At 46.8% G+C, this 20,076-nt stretch overlaps 1 protein-coding gene across 7 annotated transcripts in view; it reads left to right on the plus strand.

The window, feature by feature from the left end:
- The window catches only part of SBF1 (SET binding factor 1), an 85,760-nt gene that overhangs the window by 36,488 nt on the left and 29,196 nt on the right, over nt 1-20,076 (plus strand). For all 7 annotated transcript variants that reach the window (XM_066634614.1, XM_066634617.1, XM_066634621.1 and 4 more), the window contains exons 3-10: nt 5,227-5,364; nt 5,498-5,617; nt 8,586-8,696; nt 9,884-9,989; nt 10,305-10,437; nt 10,800-10,908; nt 12,209-12,322; nt 14,374-14,451. In XM_066634614.1, the coding sequence (XP_066490711.1) occupies nt 5,227-5,364; nt 5,498-5,617; nt 8,586-8,696; nt 9,884-9,989; nt 10,305-10,437; nt 10,800-10,908; nt 12,209-12,322; nt 14,374-14,451 (909 nt within the window). The remainder of the gene's footprint in view (nt 1-5,226; nt 5,365-5,497; nt 5,618-8,585; nt 8,697-9,883; nt 9,990-10,304; nt 10,438-10,799; nt 10,909-12,208; nt 12,323-14,373; nt 14,452-20,076) is intronic.

Genomic DNA, 20,076 nt, shown 5'->3' on the forward strand with positions numbered 1-20,076 from the left:
TTTGACTAATTGATATTGCAATCCCAGGTGAAAGTACAATTGAAGTCAAAGCACATGAGAAGATGACAGGATACTAAGATCTGCAAATAGGACCTCTCTGAGAGAAAAAAGATCAATGTTGTACCAATTATAACTGGAATATGTCTGGAAGTCTGAAGAAACACCTCCCCATTCTTGACTTGGAGCAGGTTACACCAGCTCAGTTCCAGAAAACAAAGTTGATAGAAATAGTGATAAGCCTACAGCTGTATCTCTGTGATTATACCCAGGATCTTGGCTAGATCCTAAATTGCAAACTATAACCAGCCCAGCATAGGCTCTGATTTGTTGGTAAAAAAATGTAGCCAACAAATGCAATATTTAAAAATAATACTAGAATTAAAAGTAGAAGAGTAAAGAAAATTAAAAATTAGACTGTACCAAGTGATGATGAATTGCATTGTTTTGGCTTAAACATCTAACAAGACTCCATAAATAATCAAAACAGTTTAATTCTATTTTGCAAGGTGTCAATATTGAACAATGGTTAACAACTGGCAAAACTCTCCTCATAATGAAAAATCTAGCAAAAGATGCAGTTCCAAATAATTATAGACTGATAACATGCCTCCAACCATGTTCAGATTACTTTACTAACTGATTATAATCAGTAGTAGATTATAATACCAAATGCAAATTAGTCCAAACTATTGTGCTCATGATCATCACTTATGACTGTAAAGGTTGGACAATGAAAAAGTCGGATAGAAGGAAAATTGACTCATTTTAGCTATGGTGTTGGACAAGAGTCTTGCGTATTCCATGGACAGTGAAGGTCATCAATAAGCAAGTACTAGAGCAAATTAAACCAGATGTTACTGGAACGGCTCACCTATTTTGGCCATGTCTTGTGATCAAATTCAATGGAAAAAGCGATTATGCTTGGAATGGTGGAAAAAGAAAGCTAGGTCGTCAAAGGACAAAATGGCTGGACACCATCATGGATGACATTAATCAGAACATAGAGCAACTGAAAGAAGTTGCCAAAAATTTTGGCGTCACTTAGACCATAAGATCGCTGAAAGTCAGACTCGATTGAATACGACTTGAAAAAGAAGATCATAGCAGATGAAATGATGCAATACCATCAATCAATAAGCAACTCCCAATTGAACAGAAAGCAAATTGCTCAAACACCAGAGGCATGAAAGACAAATTGCTCATTGATAAAATGATTTTTAAAAATTGCAAAAGAAGAAAAATAAGTCTTATATATATCACGGACTCTAAGAAGGCCTTTGACACATTGCCTCATAAATGGATATTAAAATTTAGAACCAACAGGTGTCAGCAAAAATATTTAGGCATTTGTAAAAAGAGCAATGGAGATGTGGTGTACCAAATTAACAATCAGTGGAGAAACCATTGGTCAGATAAACATCAGGAGAGTCATTTTTCAAGGGAACTCATTGTCGCTTATGCTGTTGGTTATTGCCATGACCACACGTTCACAAATTTTAAATAAAACAAGCCATGGATACCAAACATCAAAACCATCAAAATAACTTATAGTAGACTGGACACAGGCAGAACTAGAGACATTAGACTGTAACACATTAGACTAGGAAAATAATGACCATCAAACATGCTATGCAACCCTGGAGTGAGGTGAACAGACTGTATCTCTCTTGTACCTCAGGCAGAAGAGGAATGCTGCAAGTTCATCAAACAGTAGAGGAGGAAAAAAAGAGAAAGGATATATAAAGACTAATCAAGAAGATGCACTTAAAATACTTAAAAATGAGAAATAATTCAATACTATTGAAGCAAAGCAGGTTTATAAGAAAAAACAAGTAAAGAACTTAGTGGACACTTATATATAGGTGTGCAGTTTGGGAGTGAGAGTGTTTAGCCAGCTTTGATAGGTGTGCAGTTTGGGAGTGTGAGTGTTTAGCCAGCTTTGACCTGTGCACCAGTTGATCAGACCTGACTATGGTGGTCCATGCCTTAGTGACCTCAAAACTGAACTGGACTGGACTCTGGACTGTGGCATGCTGTAGATGGGGCTACCCTACAGTTTGGAAGCTGCAGTTAGTGCAGAATGCAGTGGCCCGGGTGATTACTGGAGCTAGGTGGTTTGACTCTGACAGACCACCGCTTCAGTGGCTGCAATGGCTACCCATTCGTTTATGGGCCCAATTCAAAGTTTTGGTATTGACCTTTAAAACCCTCATGGTTTGGGTCCAGGCTATCTGAGGGACTTCCCCCCATACATTCCAACCTATCCTCTTAGGTTATCTGAGGGGGCTGTTGACTTTTATCTCAAGTTAGGGGGTGGTGGCACAGGGATGAGCCGAACATAAGAACAGCCATAAGAACATAAGAACAGCCCTGCTGGATCAGGCCATAGGCCCATCTAGTCCAGCTTCCTGTATCTCACAGCGGCCCACCAAATGCCCCAGGGAGCACACCAGATAACAAGAGACCTCATCCTGGTGCCCTCCCTTGCATCTGGCATTCTGGGGTAGCCCATTTCTGAAATCAGGAGGTTGCGCATACACATCATGGCTTGTACCCCGTAATGGATTTTTCCTCCAGAAACTTGTCCAATCCCCTTTTAAAGATGTCTAGGCTAGACGCCAGCACCACATCCTGTGGCAAGGAGTTCCACAGACCGACCACACGCTGAGTAAAGAAATATTTTCTTTTGTCTGTCCTAACCCGCCCAACACTCAATTTTAGTGGATGTCCCCTGCTTCTGGTGTTATGTGAGAGTGTAAAGAGCATCTCCCTATCCACTCTGTCCATCCCCTGCATAATTTTGTATGTCTCAATCATGTCCCTCCTCAGGCATCTCTTTTCTAGGCTGAAGAGGCCCAAACGCCGTAGCCTTTCCTCATAAGGAAGGTGCCCCGTAATCATCTTAGTCGCTCTCTTTTGCACCTTTTCCATTTCCACTATGTCTTTTTTGAGATGCAGGTGACCAGAACTGGACACAATACTCCAGGTGTGGCCTTACCATAGATTTGTACAACGGCATTATAATAATAGCCGTTTTGTTCTCAATACCCTTCCTAATGATCCCAAGCATAGAATTGGCCTTCTTCACTGCCGCCGCACATTGGGTCGACACTTTCATCGACCTGTCCACCACCACCACAAGATCTCTCTCCTGATCTGTCACAGACAGCTCAGAACCCATCAGCCTATATCTAAAGTTTTGATTTTTTGCCCCAATGTGCATGACTTTACACTTACTGACATTGAAGCGCATCTGCCATTTTGCTGCCCATTCTGCCAGTCTGGAGAGATCCTTCTGGAGCTCCTCACAATCACTTCTGGTCTTCACCACTCAGAAAAGTTTGGTGTCGTCTGCAAACTTAGCCACCTCACTGCTCAACCCTGTCTCCAGGTCATTTATGAAGAGGTTGAAAAGCACCGGTCCCAGGACAGATCCTTGGGGCACACCGCTTTTCACCTCTCTCCATTGTGAAAATTGCCCATTGACACCCACTCTCTGCTTCCTGGCCTCCAACCAGTTCTCAATCCATGAGAGGACCTGTCCTCTAATTCCCTGACTGTGGAGTTTTTTCAGTAGCCTTTGGTGAGGGACCGTGTCGAACGCCTTCTGAAAGTCCAGATATATAATGTCCATGGGTTCTTCCACATCCACATGCCTGTTGACCTTTTCAAAGAATTCTATAAGGTTCGTGAGGCAAGACTTACCCTTACAGAAGCCATGCTGATTCTCCTCAGCAAGGCCTGTTCGTCTATGTGTTTTGAGATCCTATCTTTGATGAGGCATTCCACCATCTTACCCGGTATAGATGTTAGGCTGACCGGCCTATAGTTTCCCGGGTCCCCTCTCTTTCCCTTTTTAAAGATAGGCGTGACATTTGCTATCCTCCAATCTTCTGGCACCGTGGCCGTTTTGAGGGACAAGTTGCATATCTTAGTCAAGAGATCAGCAACTTCATTCTTCAATTTCTTAATAACTCTTGGGTGGATGCCATCAGGGCCCGGTGACTTATTGATCTTTAAAGAAGGGGTGCCTTCTTTTTAGTGGCACCCCTATGGAATTTCCCCTGTGGGGGACCTTCGAACTTCCCCCCTCCATGGTCTTTAGGTAATTACTGAAAACATTTTTGTTCCATCTTATGTTTGAAAGATGTGTTGGTGTCTGCCCTCCATGTCTCGAGGTGTGATGTTTCATTTTGCTGCCTTCTTTGATCTAGATCAGTGTTTCTCAAACAGTGGTGAGGTAGTGTCTAGTGCAGGGATCTCCAAACCCTGACCCGGGGGCCAGATGCGGCCCGTGGCAAGCCTCTATCCAGCCCACAGCCACCCTCTTGTCCCCTGAAAGCCTCTGGCCCACTCAACTGAATATGACCGGAGCTGTGCTCTGGTTGTGTCTGGAGGGTGTTCTGAGGGCCAGAGAAATTGAATGAATGAACACATCCATTCATTTATTCACTCATCTAAGTTCCATCTCTAATTTAATTATTTAAATTTTATATTTAAATTTTTTCCCCAGCCCTCAACACTATGTTCGATATTTGATGTGGCCCTCTGGCCAAAAAGTTTGGAGACCCCTGGTCTAGCGGTACTCACAGGACCCCCAAACCCATGCTACCTGGCAGTGAAACCAGCAACACTGTGCGATTAGTAGCGTAGGAGTCTTGGCTTCACAGGCAGAGCTCCAGTGCTCACTTTAAACACAGAAAAACCCTTCTATCCACCCTAAGCCTCCTACCAGTGTTTGCTGCCTTACATGTAGCATCCCAATCTGGAAGTAACTGCTGATGACATAATAATCAATTATGGCCAGTGGGATGTCCAACAAGTGGGCCATGCGAAGTGGTATAGTGGAGGGTAATCATTGAGAAACGGTGATCTAGATGGCCTGTTGTGTTTTCACAAACACAATTTTGATACCTCGATTGTATTTAGCTGCTTTTAATTATTTGTATTTATGTTTTTGGCTATTTTTGTTTTTTATAAATTTGTTTTATGAAGTTTTGAGTCACTTTTGGCATTTGATTCATCATGGGAAGGGCAAGGTATACATTTTTAAAATAAACAAATAAATTTCCTCTCTCTCTTCCCTCCCCACATATATTCATATATATTCATTCTCTGCAACCAAATTACAGGAGAAACTATAGCTAAAGGTTATGCTTGTATTTTTCTGGGGTGGAAGTAACCAATCTGCTGTGTGTGATGGTTTCCTTCTTTCCATCCTTACAGTTTTGCCAGCCAAGTGGGTGGCAGCTCTTCACTGAGAGAAATGCCCCAACCTTCTTCATTGCTGCCTTGACAGACATCAACTCTGAGCGGCATTATTGTGCCTGTTTCACTTTTTTGGAGGCCATTGAGAGTATCCAGGTAATGTTGGTCTTCTCCAGGATTTCCACAAGTCATGGATAGTGCTCAGAGCTTTCTTAGTTTGAGAAAAGCAGGCCTGGACAATGCTCATTAGCAGTCAGTTGGTGCATGTGATCCCTCTCTCTCCCCCCAGCTTCAGCATCATTTGAGAGAAGAAGAGGAGGAAATGGCAGCTGTCATTCAGCCTACTCAGCTCTTTGCACCAAAGAGTTTGGTGCTTGTCTCTCGACTGGACCATGCAGATGTGTTCCGGGTAAGACTTATAAGAAGAGGAGTAGAATTATTTCCAAAGCAGCTTGCTTTCCTTCATGCCAGCCTTGGGATTCTTGGATGCTGCTCAGTGGCTGTTCTGAGACAGTTCAGTGAGATTGACTAGCATGATTATTTATATCTGGGTTGTGTGTGATGACTTGTTACAACATCGTTGGTTTTGTAGTGCCTCATTGAAGGTAACTTTCCATATAAAATTATTGTGAGAAAAACATAGTATAGATTGTAAGATACTTTGCAAGTTAAAAATTCAATATTATTGAAAAGTATGATGTGGGCTAAAAGGAGAGGCTTTCCAATTCATCCCAAGATTCTTTGTTGCTTCCAGTGGGGCCACTGTGTCATCAGATGATGGTAGTCACCAAGGGAAAATCCAATTAGCATAATTGGTTTCTGTTAATTTTTTCTGTCATATTAGCATAATATTTGTTTCTGTTGCTATGGTTATGGAAGCTCTTAATCCAGCACTAGAGGGAAGGGAAGGAAGGCAGGATTCCTGCACAGAAAGCTGCAGGACTTAAAAAACCTGGCCCTGCTAAGAGGGGCAAGAGGAGTCACCTGTGTTCACTCACCTAAGAGCCATCCCAGCTCCACAATTGCACAGCATGCTCTTTCTCAACTATTAGTTCTGTCAGTTTGTAATACCACCTGATAATCTTGCACACCTAATAATCCAAAGGCACCTATTTCCAAAGATACCAGATTGTTAGAAATGTACTGTACTGAGATTCTGTTAGAACTGGAGCTCATGTAGATCATCTGCCTATCACATTTGGAGAGTTCATTGTTTTGCATTACTCATAGTTCACATAGTACTAGTGTTGGAAGAGGTCTTGGAGGTCATCAAGTAAAACCCCCGCTCAGTGCAGGCAATTACTGCAGCATCACTGATAGATGGTCATCTAGCATCTGCTTGAAAACCTCTAATGAAGGAGAGCCCACAACTGCACTGTATAGAACCATGGATTACGTTGTGGGCCTAGTCTGTTCCACACCACTATTAACTCAGATTCTGCTCCAAAGAAAGATGAATTCTGGTATAAATCTTGCCTTTCAAAGAAATGGTTCAAGATGGCTCCTAATAATCTTACATGGTAAATTTGATCCAGAATCATTGTGGTCTAAATTAAAAATACCATCCCAAGTTAACAATAAAAACATGTGACTTGAGCCATGACATTTTCAACTACTTGTTAAGTAGTAGCAGCAAGTCAGCCAGTAATGATGATGGGAACCAGTTTCTTAAAAAGTTTTTTTTAGATTGAAAACATCATTGTCATCTTTGTTGTATCAGGCCACTGTGTCCTGCTAGAATAATATTCAATGGAGGGCCGCTGTGAGATACAGGAAGCTGGACTAGATGGGCCTATGCCCTGATCCAGTGGGGCTGTTCTTATGGAGATTGAATGTAGAAGTCCCTTAACCATGCAGCAAAGTTGTATTGGACAACATGGCATAGATGTAAAAATGGTGAAGAAATGTAATTACTGCTGAGTAAACCCCAAATATGACACACTGGACAGCTGCTTTTGACACTTTTAGGTCAGTCAAGACCAGGAGGTTCCAATGGCAGTTGTTCTTGGCAAAAGTCTGGCGAAGACCAGCCCAGCTTCAAACAGAGAACCTCTCTTAGGGATTGAAGCTGAGCTCTTCTGCAGGAAAGCAGCAAGATCTGAACTTAGCCTCTCCCCTACTCCTTTTGATCACTAGGGGCGGAGGGGGGGGGGCTTTTGTCACCAAACTGACTTTATGTAAATCTCATTCTTGGACTACCTATCCTAATGATGTCTCTTCTTGCTGGTTCTGCAGGGGTTCAGGGGAAGACTTCCTAGCCCTTCTGCCTGAGATTTATTTATTTTGTTTATTTTGATACTAGAGATGCTGCTGGAAAGTGAACCTGAGTCTTTCCCAGAAAGGCAGGTGTTCAGGCATGGTCTTTTTTTGCCCCATTGCTTGTTTTTGTGGTTCTCTTCAGGTCAGGATTAGCTGTTACCAAGCAAGGCCTCCAGACTATGTATTCCCTATTAAGGGGTTACTGCTTGAGGCTGCCAGGCTCTTGTGCTCCCATCAGTAACTACATAGGCCTTCCGGCCTTCACAACCCTGAAAACCCAAACCTGCTTGGCATGGTCTTGTCTGTTCTCTCTAGGTAGGGTGACTATATAATTTATTGCCCAAATTGGAACACTGTTGAGAATAAAACGGGGTGTAAAAATATATACAGGGGGCCCATATTCACAGATCCCATACTCGCAGTTATCCACAGATTGGATGTGGGCCTCCTCCGAAGGCGAGGGGAGCTTCACACCCTTCGCCTCCAGAGGGGAGTTTGAGTTCAACAGAGGTCGAGAAGGGCCATCTCTGGTCTCTGTTGTAACCAAAAGTGATGTGCTTTGAGCCAAACAGCTCAGTCTGAACCTGGCAGAGGCTGGAGATGGACATTCTCTGCTCCCCTTGCCTCTCAGAGGTGGTAGCCCCCAGACCTCAGGAATGGGCTATATCAGATATGGCCCATATCTGTGGTTTCAGGTATCTACAGGGGGTTCCAAAATGGAATCCCTATGGATAAGGGGGCACACCTGTAAGAATTTGCAAGAGATTTTGCATGATCCAAGATAGCAGTGCCCAGGAGAGCCAGAAAGAAGTGATAACCGGGGTATCCTAATAGGATCCCACAAAAGATGGGCACAATGACTACAATAATTATGGGAATTGCTTCCCTATCTCTAAGGCAGGGTTAGCCAAATCCTGGCCCAGAGGCCATTTGTGGCCCTCGGGGACCCCTCAATCCAGCTCACAAGGAGTTCCTAGTCTCTAATGAGCTTCTGGCCTGCTGGACACTTGCTGGAGCCACGCTGGCACCCCATCTCTTTCTTCTCCATCTTGTTGCCTTCACTGAAGGGAAGAAGTTAAGGCTCTGCAGAATCACAGCTTGACTCCTTTTCCCTTCAGAACTGCCTAGGACTTGTCTACACCATTTACGTGGATGGGCTGGGCACCTCCTTGGAGACAGTGATTGGAAACCTCTTGACCTGCACCATCCCCATCGCAGGAGGCACCCAGGTGAGTCCTGATTCTGCCCTCTGTTTCTCTCAGGAGAATCCCCAGGGCAGATGGAGGAGGAAGAGTGTGCACTGTGGAGGCCAGGAGGCATAGCCTCCAGATTCTTTGGGGGCTCTTGACTGATTTTACCAAATGCCAAGTTGAGAGGGGGAGAGAGATTATTGTAAGACCAACTACAAATGAGGGGCAGGCAAGGCGGGGTTAAACAGGTAACTTTGCCCTGTTGAAGCCTTTCTAGAGGTAGACTAGACTGGTTTGCCCGGATGCTCTTCTCTGCTTCCCACTCCCGTGATGATAAAGGACCCTAGAGGCACCTGATGGGTGGGGAGACCCCACTGGGGCTGTGGTATATCCATTGCTCCAGCTTCTTTGGGTGACCCTGCACTCCTAGTAGCAGAAAGTTCTGTCCTACTTTGTCCTTCTGTGGTTTTGCAAAGCTCCTGGGTCTTGTGCTGTTGCCTTTCTGTGTTCTTTACTTGGTGTGGTAACCTCTCCCTTTTGCTTGGCTACCCCTCCACCAACCTCCTGTGCATTGTTTCTAATTTTCTGTGCTATTCTGTCTGCCTCTATCTCAGCCTGACATGGACCACGAAGGAGTGGTATGCACATCTTTTCTGTCCTTGGGGCTGCCTCCTTCAGTGGGAAGAGGCTTGGGGGTTGAGACGCTTAATGTGTTCCTCTCAAGAGTGATCAGTGTGCAGCTCCCCATCCAATTTTGTGTGTGGTGGTGTCTAATAGTTAGGGTGAGTCTGAAGGAAAGGCCATATGTCCCATTATCTGAACTGGGGAGGACTCCAAATAGAAGTGTTTGGCTTAGTGTAACTTTCTATCAAGGACTTTGACCAGGAGATGAGAAGGAGAATTTGAAGTTCTGTGTCCTGCTGCTGAGTCCCAAGCACTCAGTGACTTTGTGTCCTTGGCTTTTTTGTTTGTTTGCTTGGCATAATACAAGCTGTTAGAGCCTCTTTTCAAGCTCTAACATGCAAAACCATGCAACAGAGAGTTGGTAGCAGATGCAAGAAGCTCTGATTTGGGGTTGGGGTTCTTTGTCCCCACTAAGCAGGCCATCTTCATGGAAACTCAGACATTGCTGGGATGGGGGTTGTCTGCAGGGTACCAAGTTCAAGTTTTCTGCCTCTGTCTGTGATTGAGTCATGGCTTCAGAGTTTCTCACTTTTCTCTTACAGAGGACAATTTCTCTGGGTGCAGGTGACAGGCAGGTGATCCAGACACCAATCAACGACTCCCTTCCCATCAGCAACTGCAGCGTGGCAATTCTCTTCCAACAGCTTGGTACCCTCTGTGTTCTCCTCCATTCATTGAATCTTAACCCTTTATGGGTTTGCTTCTCCTCATTCCTTTTTCTTCTTTGAGGGGAGTGTCCTTCTGTCTAGGAGCTCTGAGAATAGCCTGTGAATGGGATGCCAAGGTTGTGGAACCTAATGGTCTCACCTACTCAGGCCACGGAGCTTAAACTTTCATGCTTCTGGCTCCAGCAAGAAGTTTAATATTTCTAACTGAGCTTGGCAGAGGACAACCTGCCTCATGCTTCAGGAAGGCTCACTTCTGAGAGCAGAGAGACCTTATCAATTCTGTCCTTCCTTCCAGGGATCACCAACGTACTGGGTCTGTTTTGTGCGGCCCTCACGGAGCACAAGATCCTGTTTCTGTCCAGCAGCTATCAGAGGCTGACTGATGCCTGCAGGGCTCTGCTTGCCCTCATGTTCCCTCTGAAATACAGGTGAGTGAGTGCAAGGCCAGGAAGCTGGAATTCTGGGAACTGCAGAATTGATTGGCAGTTTGTGAGTACATGTGCCTTCCACAGACTTCTCACTAGATCAGACATCTTAGTTTTGTCTTTGTTCCCCAGGGGAAATGGTGGGGATAACTGCCCCACAATGGGAATGCTTGTCTGCAGAGCAGGAATTGCTTCTTCACTTCTTCTTCTTCAAGGGGCAATGTGTGGTGTAGCCTCAAGCAAACCCATCTCTGCTTTGTGACTGCTTATGCAGAGAGACACAGATTAACCTTTTGTCCTGGAAGGGAGTGCTCTTTAGAGAGAAGTGAAAGCATTGCCCTATCTTGCTGTTTCTTGGTTTTCAGTTTCACATACATCCCGATCCTGCCCGCTCAGCTCCTGGAGGTCCTTAGCACACCAACTCCTTTTATTATTGGCATCAGCTCCATTTTCCAATCTGAGACACAGGACTTGGTGAGTGCATGTTTGTCTTAGGGCATGGAGAGGCTTAGGAAATGCATGGCAAAATGGGACTAATGCCTTTGGCCTTTGAGTTGGAATGGAGAGGATGGAACCCTGGCTTAGAGGGGAACTATAGACTTCTTGCCAGCTGATTACTTTTTTTGAAAAAGTAGGTCCTATGTGCCTTGTCTGAGATGGGAAAAGGAGACAGAAGATACTGTTTCTCTGGTGGGCTCTCCATGGCAGGGCCAGTCAGTCTAGAATGGGTAACTCCTCTTCACAGGCAGGCAGATCAGGCAAAAAGTTCCTGTGGAGAGAAGCTCCCACTAGCTTTCCCAAACTGACACCTAGTAGAAAGCAGGTTGGGCATAAAGGGGAGTGAGTAAGTTATCCTCTCCTCTTGTTTTTTGTCTTTCTCAACGTTTAACAGTCCCTGGCCATGGCTAGCCTGACCAAGGGTTCTCCAGCAGTGCCCCCCCCACCTTGGGAAGTGGTGGTGGTGGCTTCTATTAGTTGGGAGGACCTTTTTACCACTATCCAGTTCATGGTACAAGCCTCTGTCTCCACCAGTATGGCTTCAGATATGTCTTCTGTGCCAGAACTGGGTCATTCCCTCCAGCAAGGGCCTCCTCTCTGTGTCTCAAGCTTCCTCTGTCTCTGCTTCTCCTTGTGACCATGCTGAGGTTGAGGTCTAACCCCCACCAGCCAAGAAACAAAATAAATCTGGAATCTCCAGTAACCATCTAGACCCTTCCCATGTGGTCACTGATTTGGATTCAGAGGGTGAGGGATCTGTCCCAGGGTAAGCTTCCAAAGAGGGGGAGATCTTAGAAGAGGATGATTCCTTATCAGACCTGCCAAATGCCCTTCTTTTTTCCCTGATTCAGTTCCCTAAGTTGTTTTAGTGTATTATTAACACTTTGGAACTTCAGCCTGCTCCCACTCGAGCTGCTGAAGCACAACTTGGTCCCGCTTGTTGGGGGGCTCTTCCATCTTTCCTAGTCAGCAGGAATCTCTCCAAGGGTTCCCACTACCTGATTATTTTAAATAGCAGGGGAGTAGGTTACCCCCACCAAGGCCAGTGTGTGAGACACTTCCCTTCTTAAATGACATTGTCTGTTCATAAGTGGGCAGGGACCTGCTCTCAGCTCTTCCTCCCAACCAGCTGGTTCCAGAGAACCCTAGTAAGGGAACTAGCAACCTTTGTGGTGGGATAGTTGTAAAGAGGCCAGAGCTTGGCTAAATGGAGCAAGGAGCATCATGCAAACTAGCATGCTCTCTCTAATGGCACTTTTTGCTGCTTCTTTTTCAGTTGGATGTGATTGTAGCAGACCTGGATGGCGGGACAGTCACTATTCCAGAGTGTATTCACATCTCTTTGTTGCCTGAGCCATTTCTCCATCAGACATGTGACGCCCTCTCCATGGTAGGCACTGTACTACTCTTGCATTCTACAGGAGAAACTGCTTGGTGGCATGCCACAAACCAACACATTTTTCTTTAAAATACTGGCACCGGATAAACATTTCATGGTAGGTGACATCATAAAACTGACATTGTTTTTTTAAAATAGCAAAGGCAACAATTCCACCATTTTTGAAGACTGCAGAAACTAAGAAAACATAGGACATTAGGGTGCATACCAAGTGAGATCTCGGAGAAGAGAAAGTTCCAGGAGCAGGGGAACACCAATGAGATGGCCCTGTCCCCAGTCTTCATCTGCCTCACCCAAAGGCAGTGGCATAGCTAGGTCATTTGACACCCAAGGTCCATAGATCTTTAATACATCCCATATGACAACATTGTTTTCACACAATACTGAAAGCTATTAGTAATATCTTGATAAGGCAAAGAAGAATATGACTTCAGGTAGGAATGCTGTATTTGAATACACGTTTTAGTGTATCTTAATAAGTAATTTTAAAAAAAAAAAACTCCCTACAAGTCAACCTCAACCCCTTGGCAACCTTCAGTCTCGAAAGACTCTGGTATCGCGCTCTGAATGGTGGTTCTGGAACAGCGTCTAGTGTGGCTGAAAAGGCTGATTCGGGAGTGACAATCCCTTCCACACTGGGAGCAAGTGCAGTCTGTCCCTGGTCCGTCTCCCTGGCTATGAGCCTTCCTTCTTTGCCTCTTTGCCTCAGCCTGTTGGCCAAGTGTCTCTTCAAACTGGGAAAGGCCACCTGCAGCCATTACTGGAGAACGGGGAGGAAGGTGGGTGGCCTTTTGGGCCCATAATTCCTTTAGGGCCTGCAGTGCTAAGACTGCCACTTCTCATCTCCTCTCAGCTCTCTCTACAATCAGTACAGTCCATAACCTGTTGTAACTGAAGCAGTCTAATTTGCTTCGACATAGCTAATGATCACCCGAGCTGCTTCTGTGAGTGCTCACGCACTCTGAGAAGAGGCCATTCCAAGCTTTGCTGAGTGACTATAATGCTTCCTGTTCTTGTGAGCACTCAACAAGGAAGGGTGCCCAGTGCTGCCATCTTAGCTTGGTCTCCTGTGGCATCCCTTCCAGCCTGTCATTCGGGGCAAGCCACCTCCCATCCCCCACTTACTATATCACTGTCCGAAGGGTAAAGATATCATTTCTAGAGAGGAGGCCAAGTGTCTTGGGCTGAGGGTCCTTTTGCTGCAAGCTTCTTAATGGGAACCATCATCAGCTGCAAGTGAAGCTCTCTGGGGTCTGACAAGAGCACCAAAGGCAATTCTGGTAGGGGCAACAATGCCAATAGGAAGAGCTGACTCTCTCTCCCAGGTTGCACTTGTTATGTGCATTCAGTCACTATGGCACCTGCAGTTTCACATAGGGGGTGATATCTGGAGAACATTAGTTTTCAGGTTTGCCCTTGCTGCCAGCCCCAACTTGAAAGAATGGACCAGGCAATTGAGTTAGCAGCACCAGTGGTTTGGAGTAGGAAAGGAGTAGACTTTGTAAGGCTGAACGTTATGGTCCAAGAATCTAAGAGGTAGACTACAGGACATTGGGATATTTTTCCACATTCTGCACACACACAAAGCCCTTCCCAGCTGCATGAAGCATGATTGGCCAACCTACTTCATGACTTTACTACCTGAATCTGCAAGGGAGGCTGCGAGAGATTGCTGTTTCTTTGCCCAAACTGGAACTATCTTTCTTATTCCTGCAACAGGCTTAACAATACTGCTGCTTTGTGGAAATACAAAAATTTATCTCATAGGGAAAAGGCAGCTGGCAGAATTGCTTGTGTACAATCCAGACCCAGGTTGGCCCTCACTCATACTGTATTTTGAAAATGAGGTCACAGTTTGTACTCTTTTGCTTATCTGTAGAGGTATCAAATGCTGGTGCTTGGAGACATGAGAGATTGCTCCTGTCCCTGGGCCTGTTACCAGTGTATCTGTTTTTGGATTGGGTTTTTGTGATCCAGTTGTGGGAACCACTTTCCAGTTGAGAAGATTAAATTAACCTGCCTGTTGGTTTGCCTGCCTGCAGGTGTTGGACCCTGAGCTGGAGACTGCAGACTTGGCCTTCCCCCCATCCACCATCTCTGCTTCCTCCCTCAAAATGCAGGTAAGGGTGCAGGCTATAGAGCCCCTTGCTTGAGGCAATTCATCACAGTTTTGAGGTTGTTCTTGACAGTATTGTAAGATTGAAGCTGGAAATTCACTCACAGAGATTCATGGCTCCTCAAGATGGAAGTATTTTAAGTGAAAAAGACATAGGAAAAAGAAAAAGTGGTACAGAAGATCCGTATGCTATGTGTTAGCGTAATTGACCTGAAAGCCTTGTGGGTTATTCACAGTGTCTGTTGCTAAAATAGAATGTAGACAAAATGCAAGGTGCAACTACATGAAGATCTGAACATCAGAAGGCCCTGCTAGATCAGACCAAAGACCCATCCAGTCCAGCCTCCTGCATCTCAAAGCGGCCTATCTGATGCTTCAGGGAGCATAAGAACATGAGAACATAAGAACAGCCCCACTGGATCAGGCCATAGGCCCATCTTGTCCAGCTTCCTGTATCTTACAGCGGCAGCAGTTGTGCAACGCGGGAGCACCTGGGCTGCCCTCATCTGACTCCAGGGCAGCCCCCCTTAGCTGACAACAACCGTTCAAGTGGCAGCAGCCGCACACCCAGCAGGTGCTCCCACGTCTCCAGCTGCTCACCCCGCCCCCTGCACCTGGCAGGGGCGAGGCAGGCTCGCCTGCGAGCGCTTCAGCCGCAGCAAGCCTCCGGAACCGCTTTCCCCCAGCAGCAGCAGGGGCATGGAGCTTCCTCCTCCCCTCCCAATTGTTCCAGGGCACCATGTGGTTGGCGGGCGCCATCTTGGATTAGCCCCGAAAGAGTGCAAAGACCAGCCCCCTCCCCAAGTGGGGCAGAGGCAGCAGAGGCAGGCTCACGGTGGCAGTGCTAGCTATCCAGCCGCTTGAGCAGCCTCCAGCCGCAGCAGGAGAGCAGCGGAGGAGAGGACCATGTGGGCGGGTGCCATCTTGGCAACGCACCAATATGGCAAGTCCAGGACTGGAGAAGTGGTGAGCCCCCTTGAACTGGCAGATACCCCCCCACCCATGGCCACCCCCAACGAGGCCCCTGACACACACACTCCCCGTGCGGGGCTCAGTGCCTTAGACTGGGGAGAGCTCTCCAGGGCCATCCAGGACATGGTCCAGGGCAGCGTCAACGCTGCCATGGAGGCACATCAGCAACCACGGGGGGGGGGACCCCAGAGCATCCACCCACGGGGCTCCCAGCTTCCACTCCAGAGGAGGAGGAAGAGGAGGAGGACGAAGATGAACCAACACTACCCCCCTCCAAGAGGTGCCGGATGTCATCCGTGCGCAGCGCCGCCCCCGAACACACCCACCTCTAGGAGCAGGAGCAGGGCGAAGGGAGCTCCCACACCTCATCCGCGGAGGAGGGAGAAATATCGGGGGATGAGGTTGAGCCACACAAGTCCCACCTCTTCTACGCTGAGCAGTTTAACAAGCTAATCTCAGGCGTGGTTCAGGTGCTAGACCTGCAGACCGAGCAACCCGAGAATATGGGGCCCAAGACCAAGTGGGGGTCCCCAACAGTCTTCCCGAACCTGCAAGAAACCCCCCAATGGTTTCCCTTCCCTCCTTTCTTCCAACAACTGGTGGACAAGGAGTGGAATAACCCAAATAGGGGCAGGGACTCCAGCAAGCCTTCCACCAGGTTCTACAACCTACCCCCAGAGGTCATGGCCCACCCCAGGTCACCCCTGGTGGACACCCCAGTAGCAGCACTGGGATTCCCCAGCCATCCTCCCCACAGACAGTGACGGTCTCCCAAGGGACCCCACAGACATGAAGGTAGAGCTAGCCACCAGGAGTGGATTTGAGGCCTCCTCCAATGCACTGCAGGCCTCCGCCTCTGCTTCCCTCTGCTCCAGAGCATTGGTCCTTTGGCTTCATCAGTTCAGTGAGACCCACAAGCTACGCTCCTGGGCTCGCTCGGATACCAGAAAGATGGCCTCAGCTGTCGCCTTCGTACCAGACATCACAGCTGATGCCCTGCAGTTCTTGGTGAGGGCCAGGGCCGCAGGAGTTGCCACGCACCGAAGCACCTGGCTGTGTGGCTGGGACGTGGATACAACCTCACACGCTAGGGTCACCAGCCTCCCCTTCCTGGGAGCCAAGTTGTTCGGGGATGCCCTGGACCCGCTACTGGTAGAGTCCAGGGGAGAGAAAAGGGTACTGCCCACCAGGGACTGGAACCCAAGGCTCGCCCAGCAATCCCAGCGCTGGCCCTTTCGGCCCTCAAGGAGCTCTCAACCCATTACCTCATCCTCTTTCAATCTGTGCATCAGGGCTCCCTAGGGAGGTGTGGCTAGCCCCCATGGGTGCATCTTGGGCATAGAGGTGGCCATAGCTGCTCAGCTCAATTGAGCTGCAGGTGCTGCCTCCCTCCTTACTGTTTTTCTGCAGCTGTGAAGGAGGTGGGTGGGGCAGTGTGAGGTGGGGAGGGCATGTGAAACATGGTGGGGGGAGATGGTGGAGCCTCCCTGCCAAAGCAAGGGAAGGCTAACTGGGTAGCGAAGGAGGTGCTGCATCTTATCAGCACAGGGCGCGCTCCTGGCAGGCTTCAAACTGGAAGCCTGACCTAGAAAGAGCTCCACCAGTAAGTATAGGCAAAGCAGCGCTTTCCTCCGCTTGGGGAGGACGGAGCCCAGCCTGCTCTTGGGGGTTGGGTGTCCAAATGCCACAGCCTGCATTCCTCCATCTTGCTTGGGCAGAATGGAGTGGCATCTGTATGTTGGGGTGTATGTTTGTGATCATGGCCCCATCTACTTTGGGAGTGAGTTGTAATCTTGCTCTGTGTGGCTGCAATCCTAGCCACACTTTCCTGGGAGAAAGCTCCATTGACTCAAATGAGGCTTCTGAGTAATAGGCTTGGGGTCTGTATCATCTTAACCAAGGATCTTCACCTTTCTCTTTTCCCTCCCCCTTCAAAAAAGAAAAAAAAAAGCTGCTCTTGATCAGTCAAACTTTGTCTCCAAAAATTAATAAATAACAAAAATACCCATTCCTTTTCAACCATCCCCCTTTCTCCTCCTGTCTCCTTTTTTTTGGGGGGGGGGGCACTTCCCATGTTGGCTGCTATTATAAAAGGCACAATCCTAGCTAGGTCTACTCAGAAGTAAGTCCTATTGTGTAACTTAGGAAAGTGAGGTTAGGATTGCAGCCAAACTGTCTCTGAGTTTCACATCAGTTTGCAATTAGCAGATACACACAAAACAAAGTCTTCCCCTCCCACAGCAAATTCATCACTTCTCTCTCTCCCCCCTCCCTTTCCAAAACCCTCCAGGGGTGCTGCTAACAATCTCAGGGTACAATCCTAACCAGGTCTACTCAGAAGCAAGTCCTGTTTTGTACAGTGGGGCTTACCCTTAAGTAAGTAAGTGGTTAGGATTACAGCCTCAGAGTGCTGGCAGCAGTTTGTTTTTTTTGTTTGTTTCTAGTGTATAATTATAACACCTTCATCCCCATTTTGGGGGTAACTGAGGTGAGGTGATGTAATGGGGAGCCATGGCCAATGGCTACAAGGATCAGGGGAGCTGCGGGCTAGAAAAGTTTAAGAAGCACTGGGCTAATGGTTTCCGAGAGGTAACAGATCAGGAGAGAGATCTCGGGGACCTGGTGGACGGCTTAATGAAAGTGTTGACCCGATGAACAGCAGATGTGAAAAAGGCTAATTCCATGCTTGAGATAACTAAAAAAAGGAATTGAGAATAAAACAGCCCATATCCATCCATAAACCTCTATTGGCATTAAAGCAGCCCATATTATAATGCCATTGTACAAATCAGTGCTAAGACCACACTTAAGGTATTGTCAGTGGCGTCACTAGGGAGGTGTGGGGGGTTCGAGCCACACTGGGTGATACACACGGGGGGCTGACGCGCACTGGGGGATGACATGCTAAAATCGTGGTTTTAGGAGCAACATTGTCATGCCATATAATGCATGTTGGATGTGGAATTTCCAGCTGAATGCAATACAAAAAACCAGAGTGAAATAGCTCCTTTCCTTCAAAAGTTATGGCCAAAAACCGGAAACAAAAAAATGCATGGAGCCCTATGGAAAGTGAAACCGAGCCATATCATGCATTTACTTGTGGGTAGGCGTACTTGCCTTAGTTCATCAAAAAGGGCAGGCTGAAAGGAATCCAACAACACCAGAATGGTCCCTATCCAATGAATACAGCCCCCCAAAAACACCTGAGAAGGAGGTCCCTCCCTCCTAGCTGCAAATGTATTGAGCCATATGAAAAGCGAAACTAAGCCACACAATTGCGTTTACTTGCGAGTGGGCAGACCTGCCTTGGCTGGTGGTCGGGCCAGGCAAAGGGGAATGTGAGGACACCAGAATGGTCCTGATCCAATGGAACTGGAGTGCAACAAATGCTCCAGAAGGCAGCCTCTCCCCTCCACCCCCACTAAAAAGGTCAAAAAAAGGAGACGAACTGGTAAGGGGAATGTTTTCTATTTTGCACTTGCAGAGCCTGGAGGGTCTTTAACTTGATATGCTTGAAATAGAAGAACTTTAAACTGGGCACTGGGGAGGGCTGGAAATCTCACTGATTCTTTGGGGGGGGGGGTTATTGCAGGCAGACTACAGAGAAAATTCACTTGGTGGAACAGGACTGGCTCCCCCTTATTTAATTATTTCTTTTATTTTAATTTAATTATTTATATTTATTTATTTTAATTTGCTTGATGATGTCACTTCTGGCCATGACATCATTCCCAATGGGTCCTGGACAGATGGTCATTCTAAAAAGTGGGTCCCAGTGCTAAAAGTTTGAGAACTGCTGCAATGAGGTGTTAGTAAGTTGACATGGGGTGTGTGTGTGTGTGAGAGAGAGAGAGAGAGAGACTCTACAATTTTTCAGAATCACTAAAATCAGAGTTTGGAGGAATAAGACCATCATGTTGTATATCAATCAATGCGTAATTTCATGCAGAATGCAATAAAACAAACCATGTTGAAATATCTGTGTTCTATCAAAAGGTACAGCCAATAAACCAGTGGGGGCAGGCGATGGCACATCACCATGCCCACCACCTGGGGCGTTACCCCTCCCACTGCATGGGGTGATGCACAGGCCTCCTGCACCGGGTGACGCGAATCCTAGTGACATCACTGGGTATTGTGTCCAGTTCTGGTTGCCACATCTCAAAAATCATGTAATGGAACTAGAAAAGGTGCAGAACAGAGCAACCAAAATGATGACTGGGTTGGGGAACCTCCTTATGAGGAAAGCCTATAGCATTAGAGGATCTTCAGTTTAGAAGAAGGCCCCTGAGGGAGATATGATTGAGATGTACAAAATCATTCAAGGACTGGATAGAGTTGATAGAGGGATTCTCTTTTCCCTCTAAAACCAGAGGACTTCTATTAAAATTGAGTGTTGAGAGACTCAGACAGACAAAAGGAAACATTTCTTTACTCAGTGTGTAATTAAGAGTCTTGCACATACTTAGTGGTTTATGTCTCCCCCTGTTCACAACAAGGTACAGCAGAGAGTGTTCCTATTGATTCTGCTGAACCATCAGCTGTGTTCAATACCATAATATTTTCTACCATAATATTTCTACCATAATATTTTCTTGGTTTGTCTTGTTGATATAGGTCTTGGAGCAGAGGGAGGGTTCTGTTATACAGTGGCCCT

Source organism: Tiliqua scincoides, chromosome 7 (assembly GCF_035046505.1).
Source record: "Tiliqua scincoides isolate rTilSci1 chromosome 7, rTilSci1.hap2, whole genome shotgun sequence".
Taxonomy (NCBI): domain Eukaryota; kingdom Metazoa; phylum Chordata; class Lepidosauria; order Squamata; family Scincidae; genus Tiliqua; species Tiliqua scincoides.